This window comes from Corylus avellana, chromosome ca2, assembly GCF_901000735.1.
Source record: "Corylus avellana chromosome ca2, CavTom2PMs-1.0".
Classification (NCBI taxonomy): domain Eukaryota; kingdom Viridiplantae; phylum Streptophyta; class Magnoliopsida; order Fagales; family Betulaceae; genus Corylus; species Corylus avellana.
This window is the reverse complement of record NC_081542.1, coordinates 4,966,416-4,989,283: the sequence shown is the minus strand read 5'-3', so window position 1 is coordinate 4,989,283 and position 22,868 is coordinate 4,966,416. Positions and strand designations below refer to the sequence as shown.

At 35.6% G+C, this 22,868-nt stretch overlaps 4 protein-coding genes across 4 annotated transcripts; 2 read left to right on the top strand and 2 right to left on the bottom strand.

Annotated features, from left to right (window-relative positions):
• The first annotated feature begins 928 nt into the window (after positions 1 to 928).
• Positions 929 to 2,571, top strand: LOC132171828 (dormancy-associated protein homolog 3). Its single transcript, XM_059583230.1, has 3 exons — positions 929 to 1,130; positions 1,536 to 1,694; positions 2,130 to 2,571. Exons 1-3 carry the CDS (start codon positions 1,016 to 1,018, stop codon positions 2,234 to 2,236), a joined length of 381 nt encoding a protein of 126 aa, XP_059439213.1. The 5' UTR covers positions 929 to 1,015; the 3' UTR covers positions 2,237 to 2,571.
• Positions 2,572 to 7,809: 5,238 nt separating this feature from the next.
• On the top strand, positions 7,810 to 11,977 carry LOC132170866 (folate-binding protein 1). Its single transcript, XM_059582001.1, has 4 exons — positions 7,810 to 7,981; positions 10,216 to 10,574; positions 11,018 to 11,352; positions 11,752 to 11,977. The coding sequence occupies exons 1-4, from the start codon at positions 7,921 to 7,923 to the stop codon at positions 11,879 to 11,881; spliced, it is 885 nt and encodes a 294-aa protein (XP_059437984.1). The 5' UTR covers positions 7,810 to 7,920; the 3' UTR covers positions 11,882 to 11,977.
• A 645-nt stretch (positions 11,978 to 12,622) lies between these two features.
• On the bottom strand, positions 12,623 to 15,859 carry LOC132170534 (serine/threonine-protein phosphatase PP1). Its single transcript, XM_059581544.1, has 4 exons — positions 15,069 to 15,859; positions 13,901 to 14,460; positions 13,229 to 13,423; positions 12,623 to 13,077 (listed from the first exon to the last, which is right to left on the bottom strand). Exons 1-4 carry the CDS (start codon positions 15,262 to 15,264, stop codon positions 13,054 to 13,056), a joined length of 975 nt encoding a protein of 324 aa, XP_059437527.1. The 5' UTR covers positions 15,265 to 15,859; the 3' UTR covers positions 12,623 to 13,053.
• Positions 15,860 to 21,594: 5,735 nt separating this feature from the next.
• Positions 21,595 to 22,410, bottom strand: LOC132171859 (uncharacterized protein At5g01610-like). Its single transcript, XM_059583271.1, has one exon. The coding sequence runs from the start codon at positions 22,301 to 22,303 to the stop codon at positions 21,776 to 21,778; it is 528 nt and encodes a 175-aa protein (XP_059439254.1). The 5' UTR covers positions 22,304 to 22,410; the 3' UTR covers positions 21,595 to 21,775.
• Positions 22,411 to 22,868: the final 458 nt, after the last annotated feature.

Genomic DNA, 22,868 nt, shown 5'->3' with positions numbered 1-22,868 from the left:
AGATTCGTTTAAGATTTGAGTTAATTTATCTAATTATTCAAATAAAAAATCGTATCAATAATTACATCACTAATAATGAGTATGAATTTAAAAATAAAAAATAAAAAATAAACAATCACAACATTTATTTTATATAGAATGAGGAAGTCAATTGGGTATGTTGTGAACAAGTTTGAGCTTCACGGCCTTAACTCATGGTCGAAAATATATATATATATATTGAGTTTAAACCTTCAATATTCGGTTCAGATCAATCAAAACCTTATTGCTACCAAACCACTAGTTTTGTTAATCCAAAATCGTTATGGATCAAGCCCATGTTTAGACCCATTTTCTAATCACTTTATGGATTCAGCTAGGGTTAAGTGTAGGAACCCCACCATTATTTATTTTGGTCCTTTTTGGATTTCCTTGTTTTTGATAATACCCAAAAAAAAAAAAAAAACTGTGTGATAAATTGGTAATGCTATAAGCCTATAAGAAAAGGTGACACATCCGATCTGTTTATCGCGAGTCCGCGACAACAAATTGAACATATCGTACGGCGGCTATCATATAGGAAGTAGAATCTAGACTGGTAACTCTTTGCAATTCCACGCAACTTTAAGGCCATTCGCGTCTCATTCCAAAAAAGTCAGTGGCATTCTCGACTATGAAATTAAACTGACCCACCCATCACGTGACATGCCCTCTCACATCGCTTCGAAAGCCACGTGCCACCTGTCCTCCTAATTCCTATAAAAGTCTACGAGCCCTCGGGGCCCACCCCTGTCAATTCGATCTTATCTCTAATACGTGCTACTCGATCCACTTGCCACGTCATCACTTTCAAATTGATCTAGATCCACGGCCCAGATCGTCCTCTGATCCTCAGACTTGCTCGACCTTTAACGCCCCATTTCGTCGTTAAATATGCTCCCCACTCAACGCTTCTTCCTCTATTCCGACTATCGGGGTCTCATATAGGTACGCCTGCTCTTTCAGCTAACGTGCGCCATCTTGGCTAGCGTGCACCATGGGCCTACTTGACCAGCTGTGGGACGACACCCTCGCGGGACCGCGGCCGGATAACGGCCTCGGAAAGCTCCGGAAGCATTCGACCTTCTCCTTCAGATCGAACTCCGCCAAGGGTACGCAGCGTTTTGCTATCTTAAGCCGGAAGCGTACTTTACCGGACGCTATAAACATTATGTTCCAATTAACGAACTAAAACAAAGTTGTGGAAACGAAATTATTCCAATCGGATGGCTCAGATCTTTCTGTGCTCAATTTATCATAATCTGACGGCTAAAACTTGAACTTTTTTAATGAATTATTATATTTTGAATTTCTCTCTGATTTTCTATAAGCGTATCTTTGGGGATCATGAGCCCCTAGCGCACTTTAGCGCATGTCACAACGTAGTTCGTGTTAATACTCCGAGGTGAAAGGAGGAGCAACAAATAAAGTGAATTTTGCTTTAATCCGACGGCGGAGATTTGTTGGGCCTTTTTCTATTATCTGACGGGGGATTTCTTTTGATTGGTGTTGATCAGAATCTGATGGCGGGAACGCGAGATCGTACGGTGAAGATCCTTCGGAGGAGGCGAAGAGAGTCACGCGCAGCATCATGATAATAAAGCCACCTGGGTACCAAAACGGGTCTCCTCCGGCGTCGCCCGCGGGATCTACACCTCCGGTGTCCCCTTTATCTGGTAAGCGATAATAGTACTTGATAGATAGTATTTCATTTTTCCATCCGAAAAGACGGATAATGCCCCTGAACTCTCGGGGGTACTTTTTTATTCTCCGGAGAAAGTGGATGGAGCGTCCTCTAGAAGTCTCCACGAGGGTGTTTTTTGTCATTTAACGGTGGTGCCCACTTTTTCGCGGAAAATGATATAAATGATAAATGCAATATTAGGTGGGAGCAGTTATGTAGGTGTTTGTGGGGGAAATGACATGCGCGTCCTTATCAACGTACAATAATGCATCATGGGTATTATCATATGGGTCTAGGGTTAGGTGCAGGTGAAAATATCGCCAACATAAATAATTCATGTTGCCCTTCTTGGAAGGAGTCTTAAATCTTAATAGCATTATAATTATAATTTAGTTGGGTTAATCATGTTGGTGATTGTTGTTTGAAGGAGGTAGATCAGAGTCGTTTCGATTCAGAAGAAGGTCAACCTCGGACGCGTACGAGAAGGCGAGCCCGGTTGGACCAAGGAGCACTCCTTCTTCTTACGACGTGTGAGCTGTGAGCCTGTTTTTCTCGTACGTACGATGTAAGCTGAAAAAAGCTAGCTGTTGGGACTTTTGTATGTGGGGTGTATGCATGATGTTGTTATATGTGTATTTAGGTAGGTGGGTATGCGGCTGCTGTATGGTTTGTTTATGTAGCTTTGTAGATAATGCTATGTAGCGAACCTAGCTTGTAAGATCATCGACGTGATCGATCGTGTAGAGGTGGTGGTAATGCATGTACTACGCTGTCTGTATATACACTACTTTCTGTTGTGTCGTCTGTGGTTTGTTGTGTGTTAAGAGTGTTTGTTTTGTTGGAATAAGAAAGATCTCTCTCTCTCTCTCTGTGTCGGATGTTTGTCGGAGCAGCATGTTAATGGCGTTGATTCTTGCATGGATTTTGTTTGCTAAACGTAGATCAATGAGGCTTTTCTCAGTTTATTTAGACTGCTATTCGACTGTGACTGTCGCATCAGATAGCAGTGTGACAAATGACTAAATAGCATATTGTTCATTGTTCATCGAAAAAACCTGTGTGTGTCTCTCATCTGTTTGTGGGTGGAACAACATGTTGAAAATTTAGATCCTAGGATGGATATATATTTGTTTGCTAAAGTTGGAACAATGCAGCTGTGTTGGAATGTGGCCATCAAAATGGGAGGGCAGTGGGTGGGAATCAATAATGAGATTATATTTATATATGTTGGCTGATCTCCGATCCGATAATGGCTCAAGATTCTGTAAAGTAGGTACTTTTATTCGTCGGTTAAAATGTGCCTATCAAAATGTTGGGGGTATCATTCGATATTGTGAAGGAATGTCGGTTGATGTCTAATGGCCAAGATTCTTGTTTTTTTTTTTTTGGATGAATATACTAATGCATGATTGTTTTATTCATTTATCATAAAATGGTTCTGGTCATTATATATGTAACATTTTAATTGTCTATTAACATGATTGTCACATTACTTGTCATGATTTTATGTTTTTATTGTGTGTAAGATTAACATATGGTTAACTGACGTGGCAGAAGTGAATGAAAGAACAGAAGATCTGTCTTCAATTTTTAAAACTCAACAAGCTCAAATTAGAGCTTTGAAAAAGCAAGAAGCTTGACATTTACTAATTTTCAAAAAAAAAAAACTGATTATTATTCAACCCCCTTTACCACACAATCATACAAGGCTTCGAGAGGAAAGAAACTAATTGTTAGGGTCCATTTAAATATGGATGGGGATTTCTTACCATTTTTGTAAGATTTTAGATTATCAAATTACGTAATTTATGCCCTTTTAAGCATCGAAACGCTGGAAAAATGATACATATGAAAAATGTGGTACTGTTAATTGAGATGACCAAAAAGAATTTTCATTTTAAAATGCTTTCTTTTCACTTTTATAGAGGCGTTTCTTACAACATAAAGAACAAGAATTTAATGAAAATATACTTAATTTTTAATTGTAACATACCATATTTTTAATAGATGGCATTTTTCAAGTGTTTAGATGCATAAAATTAGCTAAAATTGCATAATTTGATAATCTAAAATTTTAAAAAAATTATAGGAGATCCTAATCCCTACTAAAAACTTCTTGAATTCGGTTGGTAGTTTGCAATTGTTGTGGAGTCGACTGTGGAAGGTCTACAACTAGGATGTTATGTCTCCATCAATTGTTTAGCTAACTATGGCTCCGGTTTTACGGCCAACTTAACAATATCGTCATCTTTTCTGTCACTTAAATTTTCTTCGTAGTTTTGATACCTATTTATAGGTTTAGACTTACAATTATAAAGAGGTCAATTATGAATCTTATTGTTGTCACTAACCCTGTCATCACCACGAATTTGAATGTGTTCCTGTCAATCTAACAATTGTGTCTTGGAGTTTGTGGAACGCCTTGTGCTTGCAAGGTCGCACATTGAAACTCGAAAAATTTGGCTCTCAAAAGACGCTCTCCCTCTCGATTAATGTCGTTAGTAAAGTTGCTACTCTTCGATAGTTGGCCATCTAATCGGGATAATGGCAACTCTTATATCACTTGAGATAAGTAACATACATAAGCAAATGAAAATAATATAAAATCTGCGACTTCAATTATTAGAACTTAGCAAGCTAACAAATTAGCTTTGAATTGTTCCCTACGCAAGCACCAAGTAATTTTGAAGATTCAAACATTGGTTAACAATGCAGATATACTCACGTGACAGTAGACAACCAACCCTGTGGGACAAAAAGCTTATTCTCATCTTAAGGTAAATACAATTGTTAATCAAGACCGATCAATCATTACATAATTGGTAGGCCCATTTATTCTGTAATGGGTAATTGTTGGGCCCATTAAGGCACCAGAATCTGATTGCTCGGGACAGCAACTAGGGCATAGCAATTACTCGAGCTTGTTGTTCAAGGAGGCCAGGGTTTCATAAGGGTTTAGAGATTTTTATTTTTTTATTTTTTATTTTATTAAATAAAAAGGTTGAAGGGGGAGGCTAATTGTAGCTATTCTACTTGAGCGTGACTATAGTAGCATCAACCCACGGGACACCACTCAGAAGGGTCCTAGACGGTGAGAACAGCAGGCGCTCCCTCAAAACCGACTGAGTCATAGCTTAACACCTGCCCATCAGGGCATTAATAGGACTCAAAGTGGCTAACACTAATAGTCTAAGGGATTTCTATTGTGGAAGTCGAACCCAGGCCCTAATGCATGTTCAATCTCATGGGGATTCCCTTGAGACCATTGAACTACCATCCTTAATTGTGGTTGAGAAATATTTAAAAGTAAGTATTTCGTATTATTTTTCAAAAGAATTGAAGAATTTTTTGAGGTTTGTATCTCTTTCGATGTCCTTTTTGTTTTGGTCATCGCTTTTAATGGCTCATTTATTGGCTTTTGTTCAAGATACAAACGTTCGGGCCATTTTTTTTGGCTCATTTCTTGTTATTTAGTTGGAATTTTATATTGTATTTTTAATTTGGGTATGTTATTGGAAAATCCTTCCCATTTTTTATTTTTTAATGCTTATATCCCTTTTCCATTTTTTTTTTTAGGGGGCATAGCATGCCGCTTCAATTAAATATCGTGTCACAAAAAAAAAAAAAATTTAATATGGTGTCTTAATCGTGTGATGGACTTGACATGGTGCATGTTGGCCATATAATTTAATTGTGGATCTGTCTAATCTTGCAATCAATTAGAGTTGTCAATGTTTTAAGCTGGGGTTACTAGGAGTTTATGAATAGTTTATGATAAATATGGATACTGAAACATTATGGAGTACTTTTGTATAATATATTTGTATTTTATATACAAATCAGTACATTTAAATTGATTGATCTAGTTTTATGATAATCATGTAACGGGCCCACGTCATCGCTTGTGTCTTCTTTTCATCAATTAATTTCTAATCATAAAACAAATTGTTGAAGTCCTATTTTGATGAAACTAATTTTAAAAATTAAAAAAAAAAAGAAAAGAAAGGGAAATAACTTAACAAATATAAATACTGGTTAAAAAGATCGAAATATAAATTATGGTGCGCAAATATAGATAAAGTTTTTCTCCAAACTGGGTTGGAGGAATTTCCTTCAACCTAGTCCATAAAAGTGATATGTGTCCATTTTTTTAATAATATGTGAAATGCGCATGAGTTTTTAATAAAATGTATTCCAACTTTGTCCTTACTATTAAAAAAAATGTGCATCTCACATGTTCAAGAAATACATGTAACTTTTATAGACTAGATTGAAGGAAATTCTTCCAACCTAGTTTAAAGAAAAACTTTATCCCACAGATATTATATAAATTTTTGTTGAGTTTTCGTCCCCTTGATTATCACCTCATGGTAACCCTTCTCATCGGTTATCATTGGTTGTTCTCTTTTTTCTCTCCAAAAAGGAAAAAAAAAAAAGAAGAAGGTGTGTTTGGGCCACCAACCTAATTATACCACCATTGACATTGAAAATGAAGAAATTATGTTTTTGGAAGCATTCCCACGAGGTCCCTTATTCTCTTTTTCATTCGGATCAGAAATGGAAATGATCCTCCCTCGTAACCCTTTTCCCTCTTTCAATAAGAAAGAAAGAAAGAAAGAAAGAAAAAAAAAATGGAAAAAGAAAAAAAAGAGAGATTGAAAATGAAGAAATTATGGAATTTCCTCACATGGATGAAGATTAATGTATAAGAAAACAAAAAATTATATGGTCTAAGAACATATGTCTATCACATTCTAAAGACAAATATTAATTTAATAAGCTAAATCGAAAAAAGCAATTTAAAGAAAGAGTAATGCTCGATATTATATTATTATCTTATAATTGTCTAATAATATTGAAATCAAATAATGATTTTTTTTAAAAATTTAATAATGATTAACTGAGAGTACCATGTTAAGCTTATTACATAAAATGTTAAATAAAATTATAATATCTAACATTTATTAAATATAAATGGGCCAACTTGCTTTAATCATCTTAATTGGAAGGCAGTAGTACACCTACACACATGGATCCCATCTCCCATTACCATGTGCTCAATTGATTTAGTGGGATCCTCATAAGAACACACATTCAATCAGTAGTCACTATACTTGAATGGCACCCTTGGAGCTATGCAATGGCCAATGGCATTAAATTTGCAAAATGCAACCACTAAGAATTGTTGGGCCATAAATGTCTTATATAATATTTCTGACCAATAAATAATCACATCATGAAAAAAAGGAAACCTTCCCATCTTTGGAGTATTATTGGTTGGATTTCAACCACACAAATTGTTTGTAAAGTGCCACCAATTGGAGCCATCATTAATGCCCAACTCCACCAATATAAATCTATTAGTCCCTCTTGTGACACTTTCTTGATTTAGTGGAGTCCCGACAGCCACTAAAAAACATTTAACATTTTACACGTATTAGAACATTGTAAAAGAGTCGTAAATTTAACATTTTTCTTACAAAATTAGGCGGTCATTACTTTGCAAGTGACTTTGTCAACCTTTTTTTTTTTTTTTTCATTTTATGGGGTTGAGGTAAAAGATTTTTTTGTATGTATGTGATATGGGGGGAAATGCTAGGTGTTCTTCTAATGTTCTTCTGGTGTCCTTCTAATTGTGATGTGACTTTTAAAATTATCGTTGAATTTGAGATTATCATTATTGACTTTTAATCTATTGGTAATTTTAAAAGCCACGTCACAATTAAGAGAACACTAAAAAAATATTAGAAAAACACCTAGCATTTCCCGTGATATGGGAAGAGGATATGGTCGCATTTTAGCCAACTAGAATATAAAATCCATATAGCAAAAGGTACGATATATTTTCATTTTTTACTTTTTACATAAATTAATTATAATTAAAATTATTTTAAATTTAATTATCGCATAGATATAAAAAAAATAATCTTCATTCCAAAAAAATTGATTCATATTTCATAACATAGCCTCTTGTTTTTATTGAAAAAGAAAACTATTAAAATTTGAGAGAAGCTCATGGGCCAATTGGCCCATCCAACGCAACTCACAGGCGGGCCTATATCGGGTTTATGGATATTCTGGGTAATCGGGCCATCAAAACAGGAACCTAACTGTGTGTTTGGGAATTCCTTTTGCGCCATAGTCAGCCAGGTTTGTCAACCACTGCCCTGGAATAACAAAGTCCCTCAACTCAGTCCGAGAGGGACAGAACGAAGAAAATGGATTGTGGGTTTCTGATTTCTCTGATCTTTTTCAATCTTCTCCTCGTCTTTTCCTTTGGTAAGCTCCTATTTCTCTGTCAAGGTTTTATCTTTTTCCAGATTTGCGATTTAGTGCCTCCCAATGAGACGTTTTTCTCTTATAACCATTTGGGTATCAAAATTTGCTGTTATAGGTGTACCAATCTCATTGGCAACAAATATGTGTTTTTTTATTTGACTAAGGTTTTTATTTTATTTATTTTATGGGTTAAAGCATTCGGTTAACTCTTTAATAGGTGTTGAAAATCAAGTATGTTTACTTTAGAATTGTAGTGCATAGTTTGGAATTTGTTCACATATTGCTCTTAGAGAACTTAGGAGGAAGAGAAGAAAAGAATTTGCTGATGCACTATGCTTTATGTTGTATTGGTCTGTGACCAATGAAAACCTTACCTCGGCTGAGGTCAGTAATTGTGTTATTGGGATCACTTTAGGTGAGGTTTGTTTCTATTGGGTACTAATTTATCAAGAACTTAAGAGTCATAGTTGTGGCGCACAAAAACTGTTGGTTGGGAAATAAACAACAGAAATGCGATGGAAAATCTTTTTATGCATTGGATTTTCATAGTAAACATCGTTGCTCATATATTAGATGACAATCCTGCAGACATTGCTCTTTAGTTGGGAGAAAAGCCTGTAGAAAATCCATCATAGGAGATCTTATTACTTCCTTTGAACCTGAAAACAAGCAATTTTCTAAAATCATAAAGTTATTTGCATGTTTAAATTGTTTTCTGCAGTCCCTATGAAGTTTGCTGGTGTGTGTGTGTTTTTTTTTTAAAGTTCTGGATGCATGTTGCAAAAAATGATGCTTTAATGTTGGTTGCAGTACTGCGGTTAATGTTGTAAGGTTGCATTTTTTTTTTCTGGATTTATTTTATTAAGCTGCCACAAACTTTAGACAAGTTTAGGAAATATATCCATGCAGTGATTAGGTATAGAAATTTAGACAGGTTTAGCTACCGTAAACTTGTTTTCTGTAGTGACTGCTAAAAAAAAGTGTGTTTGTTACTGTTCATGTACTGATGTACAGTTTTTCTTTGTGGATTTGCCATATCTTGCTTTATGAAACTTCAATCTTCTTTCGTTTATGCTGTACAAATGTTTGTTGGGCTGCCCTTTTAGTTTGATAAATTATAGCTATCTCCTAAATGAGCAGCAATTAAAGTGGCCTTGACCTTTCGTCTCTGTAGATGCTCTAATGTATGTTGTATTCTGTAGGTGGGGGTGTAATTTTATTATTTTGTATTTTTAAATAAGCATGGGATCTGAGTGCCGCTGGGACAAAACTTTGGATTTAATTTTAGAGAAATCAGGTCAGGACCTTCCTGTGTTTTTGGTCATTTTGATTTAAGATCCCAATTTTCAATTTGATAGATTAGAAGCCCATAGGGTGTTCGGCTCTTTTGTATACTTTTCGTGTACGAGAGCTATTTTCTTTTTTTGCAACAAAATTACTATTCATAATAGAAAAAAATTGATAGATTCAAAATTTGAGTTTGGACCCCTTCTAAATTCGAGACTTTTGTCAGCCTTTCTGTCAAATATATAATAGAAATGACTGAAAATACATTATGTCCTCAGATAAAAAGAGAAAAAAGAAAAGAAAAGAAAAAGAGAACACGGTGTGGCAACCAGGCACCACCTTGGGGGGGTTGTAGTGGTCATGAGCTACCACCTCGGAGGGGTGGTAGTGGTCGTGAGCCACCACCTCAGAAGGCTGCAATCCTACTTATATTTTCTTTTCTTTTTTGGTCAAGAAAAAAAAATTTATTTGAGGATATAATTTTATTTTCAGTCATTTTTGTTATCTATTTGACGGAAAAGGTTGGTGGAGATCTCAAATTTAGAATAGGCCAAAGTCAGGTCTTGAATCTATCAAATTAAAAACTGAAGCCTTAAATTCAAAATTGTAAAAAACACAAGGGGGCCCTGAACTAATCTCCCTTAATTTTATTTGTTATTGCTCAATGGAAGTCGTCTTTATGAGTTAAAAATTTTCATTCCCCTGAAGTCTTGAACTAATCACCCTAGTGAAATGAGGTCCTGACCTAATACTTTTGGTGAATGCATCTTAAATGATTTTGAGTCAGCTTCTGTAAGACATACTAGCTTTTGTCATTCTCAAGTTGAAGTTTTCTCATAGTTTTTGTACAAGAAAAAAAGGAAGAAGAAGAAATTGAGGCTTTTGATACTGAAAGTTCCTACATGTAATTAAAGTGTTGAAATTTCATTAAATCTGTTTTAATGTAGGTAAACCTGATGGAGTGTGTGTCTCCCAAGGTGGTCGCTTTCCACCTTTCTCATCTGAAGGAAAACCTCCAAAAAAGGTAAGCAAAGGAACCAAAGATTTGACCCTCTGTAGGGTGTTCCGCAGAAAGACTTGCTGCGATGTAGCCCAGACACATCCTGCATTGCTATCTGTTAGACGTCTGGCTTCAACAGGAGAAGCCAGCCAAGAATGCTTGCACTTATGGGAACTATTGGAATGTTCAATCTGTGATCCACGTGTAGGTGTTCAGCCTGGACCTCCACTGATATGCAGCTCCTTTTGTCACAGAGTCTATGAGACTTGCGCTAATGCTTATTTCTCTATGGATGCAAAGACCCAGGTATGTGGATAACTTTTTCACTTCTACCCTGAAAAATTTATCTAAAGATCAGAATGATAGGTAATTGGCGTATATGCATGCAGAAAAGGGTTTCTGGGGGGTATGGAATTTCACTTGATTTAGTCCATCTAGAACTAGGATATCCTCTATACAGTGATCTAATAAACATGTGGTCCACATTTTTTTTGACATCTTTTTGAAATGAGCCTTGTTGACGGTGCCAAGAATGCTTCCTGTGATTTTGTTACCTATATCCAGTGGGAGTTGAGAGCTTTTGGGTTGGATATATGATTTATTGTGCTTTGCCATCCCCTTTTAGTGTTTTCCAGGGATATGGGTAATCTTTTAGTGGAAATTTGTAACATAAAAATTTGCATTGAACTTTTCTCCTTGTGAATGCTAGAAGAAGAAAAAACATGTTCTGATTAGAATTTACCTGCTAGGTTCTAGCACCATGTGGAGTAAAGGACTTTGTCTGTGGTAGGGCTTCTGAATGGGTATCCAATGGCACAGAGCTCTGCCGTGCTGCTGGTTTTGCTGTTAACCCATCTGATGAAATGTACATTAGCACGGAAGACACATCTTGCTATGGTGGTAAAGCCAGTCTAGATTCCATTGCTGATTCATGGAGGCCTTCACATTCTGAGGTGCCCCAGAGAGCGGAAATTTTGGGGTTGTTTGAAGATTTCCAGCGATGGGCGAGAGTGATGCCATTTAGCGAAAGAGTTTCTTGGGCAGTGGGAGGGATGGTTCTTACAGCAGGTTTATTATTTATAAGGTCAGACCAATCCATCCATCTGAGATCAAATTTTCATTGTAATATTCTTTGAAACTTGCTGAAGTTTATGAGCTTGCTGGTTTCTTCCCCTAGCTTATTTTTCTTCGCCTTTTATTCATCATATTAAGTCCTGTTCATGTCCCATTTCTTATTCTCTTATCTATGCCCTCCTTGATTATAAAGTTGCAGAGAAGATGAGATGAGATTAACAGTTGGTTCTTTTTCTTCAAATATGTGTAGCATCTAAAATTATTATTTTTGTCTTGGAAGTAAATCTCCATATGTAATTTGTTGATGTGATCCTTTCAGTAAGAAATTCTGATAAGGGCTTATCATTAGTAATTCTCTGTTGTTAGGGGAGCATTGATCTTCTGCTTATAATTGTTATTTATCATGCAGCAAAAGAAAGAGTCATAGCCATCGCCAGAAGCTTGCAGCTATTCAGCGCACTGCAAGGAAGCTGGAAGCCCAGATGAATGACAAGAAGTTTGCTACTAATCAAGGAAATAGGAAAGGAAGTAGAAGATGACTGTCCTTTGTGAACGTAAATAGTCGTTTGTCAATTACATGCGAATCCTGAACTTATTGTTATAATATTACAGATGAATGTTTTTGGCTGTTTTTATTTCGTTATTCAGAAAAAAAAAAAAAAAAAGTTTCGATTTTTGAAGGTTGTTTAATCTAGATGTTAAACATTCTGAGCTCATGTCTTGAAAATGAGTTTTTTTTTTTGGGTGTCTGCGTTCTATTAAGATTGTTGAAAATCCTTTTAGTGTCAGCAGGTGCAGAAGCCTCCAGTAGAGTAAATTCCGTTGGGCTATGCCAGAAGTCTTTGAAAGAAGATTTAAATATTCATCTAGCAACGCTGATGTTCTAATTAACTTTTGAATTAATTTTTCATAAAATAAAAAAAAAACTTAATGATTGATTTAGAGTGTCACGTTAACATTATTAGATAATTATAAATAAAAATATAGTATATAACAATCTTCCTAAAGTTGCTTGAGCAGTATACTTCTGCCACCTATTAAACTCATCCATGGCTTAAGGATCCTCTTCTGCCTTTCACTTCCAACATGATGAACCTTTTACTCTTGTGCTTGTGCAACAGTGCAAGTAATGTATCCTTGTCTCCACGACTTCTTCATAAGACTTAGGATTAGAGGATTTACTTATTGAGGCAATTCCCAGTATGTTGTTATATTTCCTGTTTGTTATCCTCTGAAGTCTGAATCATTCATCTAATTGATTTCAGTAAGCAAAAGGAGCATAATGTCCAATGGCAAAATCCAAAATAAAAGTTCAATTAGAAGTCATTCATGTAATCCACTATTTGAACAAGTGTTTGACCAATAAGTTGCCTCTTGAACATACCACATATGGGACCAAATATACAAATATGCGCAAAAATCAAGCAGGCTATTCTCAAATCAGTACACTCACAAACTGCACACTAATATGCAAATACAGTAAGTGGCCAAAAGGTGTTCAAAGCGAAAATCTCTGCTTCTGCACAGAAGATAGCATGCGTCGTCAATTTACAGTTTCTTACAACAATTTCCAGTGCAAGCTCCAATATGATGAAGGTCATGCTTCTTGTTCACCAAGCCTGTCAGCTAATAGATATTTCAAACCCTAACATGAATGAGCTTGCTGTATCACTTGTATCTCCTATCTGAACAGAAGGAATCTTCCAAATAATCACATGCTTCCAGCTTTAGGGGGCTATCCAAACAAAGACGAGAAAAAGACAGCAGAAACTTCAGGTAAGTATCTATGTTCAGTAGTGAGACTATATCACATGTTAAGAACCATATGTTTCAATACTTCGACAAAGGAGACAAAAAGTAAGAAATGTAAATAAATGAAGATATACCTTTTTAAGTTTCATCTTAGACCCGCTTGTTGATGCTTTACTATCAAGTGGTTTCACTATTTCGAACGAACACACTAAAGATTCATCAACACTCAATAGAGCACCTGCATTGTCAAATTCTCCCCCATAATTAGGAGCTGAAAATATTGTGACTAGTCTTCGTTTAGCAAAAAACTCATATCCATCCTCCACCACCTGCAATAAGTTTAAAAACGTTTTCAATTGGACCAGTTGAATCAAGATCAGGCTAGCAGCAATTTCACTGAAGATGGCAGTATGCATTTGCAGAAGGATGCTTAGAACCATAAAATGCAATGTGTTCATTCGCATTTGCTTGAAAACCTACGAGCATTTGAGTGCTTACTAAATTTGTACTTTTCACAAAATCCTTAATACAAATTAATCTCATATTTGATAGAAAGAAATAAAAATTACTGAAATAATAAGCTTCAACGGTAGAAAGATAATCAAATCACTAGGTATTAAATAAAATTGATAATTTTCCAGGATACAAATGCCCTAAAGATTTCTGTAGGATGGCTGTTTCAAAACCATAATTTTCATATTCTATTTAAAAGGTACATGGCTTCATCCCAGAGGGTTGGATCGTACTGCCAAACATAGGGCCTGCTATACAGAATAAGCATGAAAAAGAGGCTTTTATTGCCTTACCTGATGACCTCGGCAAATGAGGTCGAGTTCATTCTTATCCAAAAAATCGGCAACCCTATCAGGTCCAAAAGTACATGAGACACCTCGATCACTATCTTGCCAGCCCTCAATATTAGGATCAGGATCAGACCAAAGCAGATCACAGAGAAGACCGCTATCTGGGATGTCGGTAGGCCTTGGAAGTTCCTTTATTTGACCCAAATTTTGCAACTCCGGGGAGAGTCCCCCGTGCATACAGAGTATCTTGTCATCAATGATTGCAGCCACAGGCAAACAATTAAAGCAGTCGGTAAATATTTTCCATAACCTAACATTAAACCTCCTTTTACATTCATCATAAAACCCATAAATCCGGTTGATCTTTGCATCTTCATGGTTTCCTCTCAACAGGAAGACTTTTTCAGGATATTTAATTTTGTAGGCCAGTAGCAAACATATTGTCTCCAAACTTTGCTTGCCTCGATCTACATAATCCCCAAGAAAGAGGTAGTTTGTGGAAGGCGGGTAGCCACCGTATTCAAAAAGCCTCAGTAGATCTTGGTATTGTCCGTGTATGTCACCTGTAAGAGGCCTGCAATATTAGGATCAGGGAGAGCAAGACAGACAAACCATAATTAATACAAACTGCACGCCATTTTGTTGCATTTCATGTATGAGTTCTGCCCTCTGATTTGTAAAAACAAGCTGTAAGGTGATAATCCACAGCAAGTGGCAATTGGTATGTACAATTTGAATGGCATAATTAGTTAATCCTCATAACAGAAATAAACACAATGCAATGTCCCTGCCCTCAGAAAGCTTAACATTCATTTTAACAACCCTTTCAAGCCGCCAATCAATCCAAAATGCCTTCCCACTTAGAATTTAAATAGCTACACGACCTTAGTTCAACCGAAGGGTACAAAATTGCCACACCATGACATTAACAAATTAAACGAATAATCTTTAAATTATCCAAACCCATATAAGATTCATCTAAAAATTTATATAAACCAAACTATATGAAACCAAGATTTTCAACCAATCATCCATAATTTCATCTCCCTCATAGTACATCCAAGACAATATGTAAGCATCCACGACAAGAACAGTATAGAAAAAACTTCCTGTAATTGCATAATTCAATGTCATCATCAGATAAAACAAGAGAGAGGATGAGAGAGCTGACCACATATGCGAACGGGGGCATGAATCTCAAGGAGATTGGGCTGAGAAAGGAAAATTTGCCTGGCGTTGACGCAGAGTTGACGGATCTCCCCCTCAGAGAGCTGCACCTGCTTCCCACCTTTGCCTTCCAATAGCCTCCTTATTATATCATCCAATACCCCCTTATCCATCATCCCCTCCATTGTCATCATCATCATCTTCTTCACCAAATCACACCCAAAAGAGGCTAGAAGGAAAAGGGTCGCTATCAAATTGAGGAAAAATGGATCAAAAAGCTGGCGTTTTTTGGAGAAAGGTAGAAGAAAGAACAACTTTTTACAGGGAGGGAAAAGAGAGAGAGAGAGAGAGAGAGAGAGAGAGAGGCTCTGCACAAGAACCCAAAAAATTCCTGAGCTGAATTGAGATGAAGTAATCAAATGACAAACTTTGCCAAATCTAAAGAAAAATAGAGGTTAGAAAGGAGATGGGTATGTGTTAGATCTAAAAAAACAAGAACAGAAAAGAATCAAAAGCTCAAATTTTTACAGAAATTAAAGAAAAAAAGGCTTAAATCTTAAGGAGAGGAAGAAGAAAGAGAAAGTGGGTCAACAAAGGAAACTCCAAGAGTTTTTAGGCTAGTTTACCCCAACCAAAAAAAAAAACCCAAGAAGAAAAACCAGGCACCTCCTAGAAGGAAAGAAAGAGAGAGAGAGAGAGAAAGACGTCTGGGTTTGAGGGATCAAAATGAAGATTATATACTAGATAGTTAAATATGAGGAGGAAAGCCAATTATGATGGACATGGGTTGTCATTTTCCTCTCTCTCTCTCTCTCTCCTCTCCTCAAGCTTACGTCAACTACCGAGATAATTCATTACGGTTGAAACCTTCAAAGGCGGAGGAACAGTGTCCCGCGCATGTTAGCAAAAATTGTCACGTGGAGGATTCTGGAGTTGTGCGCTCTCTCTCTCTGATTGAATTTTTTTTTGGTACGAGGAATGATGATCAATCAACAGAAGACAAACCGCGTCCAGTTGAAATTTCCTTAGTTTCCTATTTTTTTTACCAATTCAAAGGGATTTGGCTAAGGTGCAGTAATTTTTTTTTTCTTTCTTTCTTTACATTAAAAGTCTACTTTAGTTGAGAGGAATCAAAAGTTAATTTGAATTGTGATGTGAATGCTCTTGGGACAAAGAGCTTATAAAAGTTTCTCCTCTCTCCTTTTTAATTTCTTAAAAAAAGTCAAACTCATTTATTTACTTCCTCAAAAAAAAAAAAAAAAATTAAAACTTCTTCCATCTTTATATTACATTAATCAACACTTTTAAGAAATGGTAAGTTTATAAATAAATTTTACAGAAAAACTTTTATAACTGATGTAACACAACATAATTAAATATCAGATAACTTCAAATTTTGAAAAAGTTAATCAGCTTGTAAAAATTTTTCTATAAAATTTGTTTGTTAGCTTAACACTCTCATTATTAGCTTTTATTATTATTAAAAAAAAAAAAAAAAAAAAAAAGGCAGGAGGAGGGCTTTTCCAAATAGACCCAAAAGTTTCCCAACTTTGGGAAAACCGCGTATTTTGAAGGGTTCATTTTCACACGTGTAATTTTCAATTAGGGTACATGTCTCCACCAACGACAACGAAAACGACGCTTAGGTAGCACGTAATGTTGTATAGTATTTTATCTTGCAGCTGGCCAATCATAGATGGCCGCGTCATTCTTGCTAGGTCAAAAATCGCAAAGTTTAGAAATATCCTGCCTGCCCAATGGTTTATAGTGGGGGTGGGGGTTAAAATAACATTAAATTAGTTTTTATTTTTATTTTACATTTTTTGTGGTGAAGGCATCGCGTGAGAAATTTCTTGAGTCAATTTCTTCATCATTATAGTTCATCCACTTCCAATACAAAACAGAGTTGCATTATTATATTCTTTCTTTACTTTTTTTTTTTTTTTTTTGAAAATATGTTATGAGGTGAAATAAAAGTTGAAACAGTTTTGTATTTTGAGTTTTTTTGTTAATATATTTTTTCTTGAGATTAGAAAATAAAAGAAAGAAAAAAAAGACAAACAAACATGACCAATGAAAAATTATAATTTTTTTTTCTAGCAAAAAAAGAAATAAAGGTAAGAATTTGGTGAGACAAGTTCAGTGGTATTGGAAAGCTTATTCAGAGGGTTACGAATTTATATTTCACGAAAATTTTTCCATTCTAATATTTACTAAGTTAGAACAAGTTGTGAATAAAAATACAAAAAATTGTTTTAAGAAGTTCGATTGATAGTCAATTGATGTTGCGTCAATCGAAGTGATAAGGTTCGCCCAGTAAAATTTTTTAAGAAACTCAATCGATAATTCGATCAATCGAATTTGAGATAAGGGTAGTATTATGAATTTACCGGAAGTTCAAAGTCTATCAATTTTCCACACATGCAATTATGCGATGTACAATCCTCACGTTTATTTCTCTCCAGTTTGAAAATTTGAAACATATTCAAAAAGAGTGGATGCCTTCATATTCAAGTATTGAAACCCCTGTTGAGAAAGTTGTTCGAGTTTCAATATAGTCAGCTTTAAAAAAAAAAAAAAGTCAGCATAATTTTCTTTTCAACGTTTCCCTGAAAAGAAAGCTCAAAATTCAATTATACAGAAAAACAACAGTAGCAGTCAAAGTTCCAGTTCATTCTAGTCAACTTGGTTGTTGGTGCAGAATGTTTGAACGACTGGAACTGTGACAAAGCCATAGGCTCAAACATTTGGACCCTCCTCTCTCTTTCTACAACCTAATTCACATCTTCAATCCAAAAAAGCTTGCTTGAGTGGAAGATAAAGTGTTCAGCTCATATCTATAAACAAATCAACATCACCATCATTATAAAACTAAGGTGGAAGCCTAATGATACTTGTTTGTAGTGCAGTGAATGGTGCATTAATATGTCCATTCATGCCCATGCTCCACAAAAATTGGTCAGATCTATGAGTAAGCTTTATTCCAATCACCAGCGAGCTTAATCTGCTACTAAACATGAGTAATTTTAGAAGTCCCTTTAGCGTTCCTTAAAAAATGATGTGGCTTTTAAAATCACAATTTGATCAAAATTCAATAATGATCTATCATATGACTAAACACACCCCATACAAGCCAAAAGCAGATTCTTACTGCTCTTATCTAAAGTTAGATGCCTAAGACTTATTGATATTTGAAACAATGCAAAAAATTAAGATGAAGATAGAAAAAGAAAAAAACCCCAAAAATTAAGTTGGTTCGACCTTAGAAGCCTATGAGAGGCTATATCTTGATTATATTGACTTGAATAATTTATGATTACAAGAGACAGATGTATAAGAATATGTTGAGACATGCATCGTAATATACAAAACCATTGTAACTTATAGTATTATACAAAGCCATGGTAGCCCACAATTTTGTATAAAAATATGGTCTATATACCTAGAATATTCTCTCTATATTCTAACTTCAAGAAGACTCCACCGCAATAAAATTTTGTGTCAAGCAAAGGTTGCAGAAATGATCACAGACACATGCAAACAGATTTAAAAGAGGAATTTTTCTAGTAATGAAGTGACTTTACAACTTGCAACACGGTTGACTACTTCAAACAAGTAAACAAGAATCCAACAGTATTTGGACCATAAAGAAGCTTTTCTCCTAGCATAAGCTCCAATTCTTTTACAGAAGTGAGGAAGAGCCACGATTAGATTAAGCATGAGCTGTTGTATCTTTCACTCTAGATTAACGTAAGTCTAAAGCAATTCTCCTGATTCATACTAAGGAATTATAGTTTGACCACACAAGCTGCAGTTTGTATCACACACACAGATTTAAAAGAGGAAAATTTTCAAGCAATAAGGTGACTTTACAACTTGCAAACATGGATGATTCCACACACAAAAGCACTACCTCAAACAAGAAAGAACCAGTCGTTTATCTGGCACCTAACTAATGACCCAAAAGTCAAAGCCGCGAAAAAAGGCAAATAAACAAGAAACCAACCATACTTAGAGCGCATAGATGCTTTCCTCAGTAACATAAGCTCCAATTCTTTAAGAAAGTGAGGAACAGCCACAATTAGATCAAGTATTGGCCGTTATCTAGTTCCTAGCAGTCTAGATTAAGACAAGTTCAAAGGAATTCCCCCGATTCATGTACAAAGAAATTATAGTTTGACTGCACAAGTAGCATTCTGTCAGTCAAGTCAATGGAATGCCAGCCGGCTATAGTTTATTAAACACTAAACAATGACTCAGAAACCAACCCTCATGACTCACATATGCTTTATGACTAGTTAGATCATGCAATTTACGCCTATGAACTTATAATTTCAAGCAATTCCATTTATGTAGTCGCAAGATGCTGCTGAACTAATTCCAAGAAAAATTTGAAAGGGGCATTGTCTGGGATTGGGATTTTCTTTTTCTCCATGGGGAGATAAGCCAGTCTAAGACGTCCCCCATATCATCATTCTAGCCTCCAGTGAAGCTATGGCTCAATTGGCACCCCCCTTTGTTTAAATGAGGGAGGCCTTTCAAGACTAGGTTCAAACCTGGGCATTAAGGGTGGTAAGCAATTCCTCCCCGTGGGGAAGGCTGGTAACTTCTATAAAAAAGAACAAAAAAAAGCCAAAAAAAAGCCAAAAAAAAAATCATCCTGCCAAAACATTGCTTCCAGAATTTAGCTCTAAGCAAATTCAACTTTTGGCAAAGAGATTGCTCCACAGATTTTTTTTTTTACTTTTCCAGTGATGTTCTAGCTAATCATTATTTAATATTTGGTGTAAAAAAAAGGCTTTCCAAAAAACTGAAAGAAACATGCTATATCTAACAGCTCCAGCTACAAACATTCATGTGCAGCAGCAAAATTTAGGTGAAAATCTGATTACTGAGTTTTAGTTCATTTTATTTTCAGGTTAAAAGAGACGTTGATATAGTTCACATGACAGAGAAGTCAAACTAAACAAATTCTTGGGCTAACATCAACTTTGATTTTAAGGGAAAAAAAAAAAAAAAGATACAATAGTTGAAACAGGCACATATAAGTGGTTATGATTCCATATTGATGCATAAATTAAAAGCCCAAATGGATAACCAACTTGGGCTGGCAACTCAAATTTCAGCACAATTGTATACTTGTGCAGAGAACCCATGCCTTAGTATATAACATGGGAGGTTCAAGTCTCTACAGTTGTGATAGTAATCAAAACCATAAAAAGTGTTAAGAGTACTATTATGTACCATCGTATTACAGTTGTACCATATCATATTTGCTCATCGTACATGAAATCCTCAGTGGAAGTGAATAAGAAAGATTAGCCCTTGGCTTTGTACATTGTGGACATAGACAGATATGGCCAAACCATGTTAATTTCCCCTGTTCTTCTTTTTTCAATCTTTCCTTTCTTTTCTCATCTCAATTTCTCCAACAAAAATTCTTTACTATAGAAATTCAATTACAAGTAACTAGAGGAACAAGCATTGTTTATCGTTCAATGTTCTATTTTCCTTCTCATTTAACTTATGCACACGAACTACTGCCATGAAACCATTCATAATTCTTACAGCCAACAACAATGTATACAGGAAGTACCACTAACTATGCAGGCAGAAGAGCAATTGATGTTAAATTTTATAACTCTGAAAAGCAATAATAAGAAGTTTCACTGTCTAAACCTGGAAACCACTTCCAAACAAATAAGCTACTTTTCTGTGCATTTCTCATACCAAACTGAGTACCTCAAATGTAGCATACCAGTGAACCTATTTTCTACAAATTAAATACTAGAGCTAACCAACATCCTAACAATGCTACTAGATGATAGAAACAAAGTATATGTCAGGTTCATTGGAAAGGACTCATAATCGAACTGAACAATTGTAACTATCACCACCACATTTTCATTTATATTCAGGAAAAAAGAGTTGAGTTGCAAAGTTAAACAAATTGCAACTGGAACTTATATTTAGTGTATGTAATCTGTTTGTGATCAGCTGAAAAATTATTCCAATGGCTATAGTATGCAGTAAAAAGCTACTGCAAACAACCAACAGGCCGTCAACATTAATCTGAATACTAAACTGATAATATTTAGAAGAAGGCACTGACTACATCAAACAGACATGAACCCAGAATTCAAATTCAAGCACATACTTCTTTGATTCAGTTTTCCTATTAAAAGAAATAAGTGCATTTGCTCTAAAGTTCATTACTTGTCCATTATCGCAATTCAAATCTCACCTCCTTAGACAAGCTACATAGTTGGATTGGGCACAACTGAGCGGAGGTAGGCTTTTGTTTTGATTGCATTATTATAAACAATATGCAAACAAAGATCACGTTTAACCATTCTACGTCAAACTCAAAATTATCGCAGATCAAGTTTAATAGGAAAACTGAATCAACAATTTGAAGTTTAATAGGAAACTGAATAAAAAATTCAATCGAACTGCAGTTTAAAATGTTTCCATATCCATTATTGTCACGGTTCTTTTCCTCTCTCTATGACCATCAGCAATCGGGTAGCAAGCAAAAGCAAATCAATTGATAAACTGATAAAACAATCAAAGAAAAGCAATAAAACACACAATTTAATGGAAAAGCAACAAGAATTTACCAAATTAAGCAGAACCCACCACAATTATTTCAAATCAAACAAATACCCATAATTCAAATTTCTCAATACAGCATTCTATTCCTCAATTCCATCAGTAAGAAGAAACAGATGGGTTTGTTCTAACCTCCTCTAGCTGCTCATCACTGCAATTCAATCCACAGCCACACTGAGGACACTCCTCAAAGTTATCAATAGGAAAATCCGCACCTGCTATCCCAACCGAGAATCCGATATTATCACCGTTCCTTTGGACCTCAACAATGTTAACCCACAGGAAGAGGAGCTTCACACTAACTCCCTCCAATGTTGCGAGCTTGCCTTTTGATATATACCCTTTGATGGTGGACTGGTACTTCAGCTGGTACGACCCTTCAAGGGAGAAGCTACAGCTACCGCCAAAGGAGGCAGAGAAATTTCCTGTTAATGGGTCAAGATAATAGTCTGTCACACCTTTGGGGAGGAGACCAACAGGGAAGTTGTACTCCTTGAGAACTTCATAGGCTGAAGGCCTGGTGGTGGGTGTTAGGTTTGATTGTGATGCAAAGGATAGTGAAGTGAACAGGATGATGCATAGAATTGCTGGTGCAAGTATGAATCTTTGAACGAAGAAGAAACCCATCTCTTTCTCTCTGTCTTTTTCCTTCTTGCTCTTCCTGCGCAATTTCTCCGCCTATGTACGTTTTGTCTGCCTATTTCTTGTTGAGACTTGAGAGTTGAAATACTGTTGAATGGTAGGTCGTTGAGCCATAATTGGAATGGGACTCTCTACAGTCGAGAATTTAGACCCACTTTTGATGGGTTTCAAATGGGCTGGGCTAGCTAGAGTAAATTTGGGAAAGACCCAACAGTTTTTAAATCCAAACCATTTAGCAAAACCAAAAAGTGATCGGGTCATAGGTTGATACTACCGTCTCAACATTATAGAATAGTTGTAAGATAAAAATGTAATTTTTAGCATTACTCATAAACTTAAGAATAATACTACATTTTTATCAAAAAAACTCTTATATGACAGAGTTCTAATCAACACTTGGATCAGTTCTTTATTAAAATAAAATAAAATTTAAAAGTTGGTTAAGACTGATATGTCAGTATTGTGGGATAAAAATGTATATTTATGACAAAAAAGTAGAATAAAGGGTTTAAAATGGGGTTGGGTCTGGTGAATTAATAATCAGCTGTTA

Excerpts from the sequence above, each read along its gene's own strand:
- LOC132171828 (XM_059583230.1), top strand. The coding sequence starts at position 1,016 with ATGGGCCTACTTGACCAGCTGTGGGACGACACCCTCGCGGGACCGCGG. Across the intron at positions 1,131-1,535 it reads CAGATCGAACTCCGCCAAGG|AATCTGATGGCGGGAACGCG; the intron begins GTACGCAGCGTT and ends GGTGTTGATCAG. Across the intron at positions 1,695-2,129 it reads TCCGGTGTCCCCTTTATCTG|GAGGTAGATCAGAGTCGTTT; the intron begins GTAAGCGATAAT and ends TGTTGTTTGAAG.
- LOC132170866 (XM_059582001.1), top strand. The coding sequence starts at position 7,921 with ATGGATTGTGGGTTTCTGATTTCTCTGATCTTTTTCAATCTTCTCCTC. Across the intron at positions 10,575-11,017 it reads CTATGGATGCAAAGACCCAG|GTTCTAGCACCATGTGGAGT; the intron begins GTATGTGGATAA and ends TTTACCTGCTAG. Across the intron at positions 11,353-11,751 it reads GCAGGTTTATTATTTATAAG|CAAAAGAAAGAGTCATAGCC; the intron begins GTCAGACCAATC and ends TTTATCATGCAG.
- LOC132170534 (XM_059581544.1), bottom strand. The coding sequence starts at position 15,264 with ATGATGATGATGACAATGGAGGGGATGATGGATAAGGGGGTATTGGAT. Across the intron at positions 14,461-15,068 it reads TGCCCCCGTTCGCATATGTG|GTGACATACACGGACAATAC; the intron begins GTCAGCTCTCTC and ends GGCCTCTTACAG. Across the intron at positions 13,424-13,900 it reads TCATTTGCCGAGGTCATCAG|GTGGTGGAGGATGGATATGA; the intron begins GTAAGGCAATAA and ends AACTTATTGCAG.
- LOC132171859 (XM_059583271.1), bottom strand. The coding sequence starts at position 22,303 with ATGGGTTTCTTCTTCGTTCAAAGATTCATACTTGCACCAGCAATTCTA.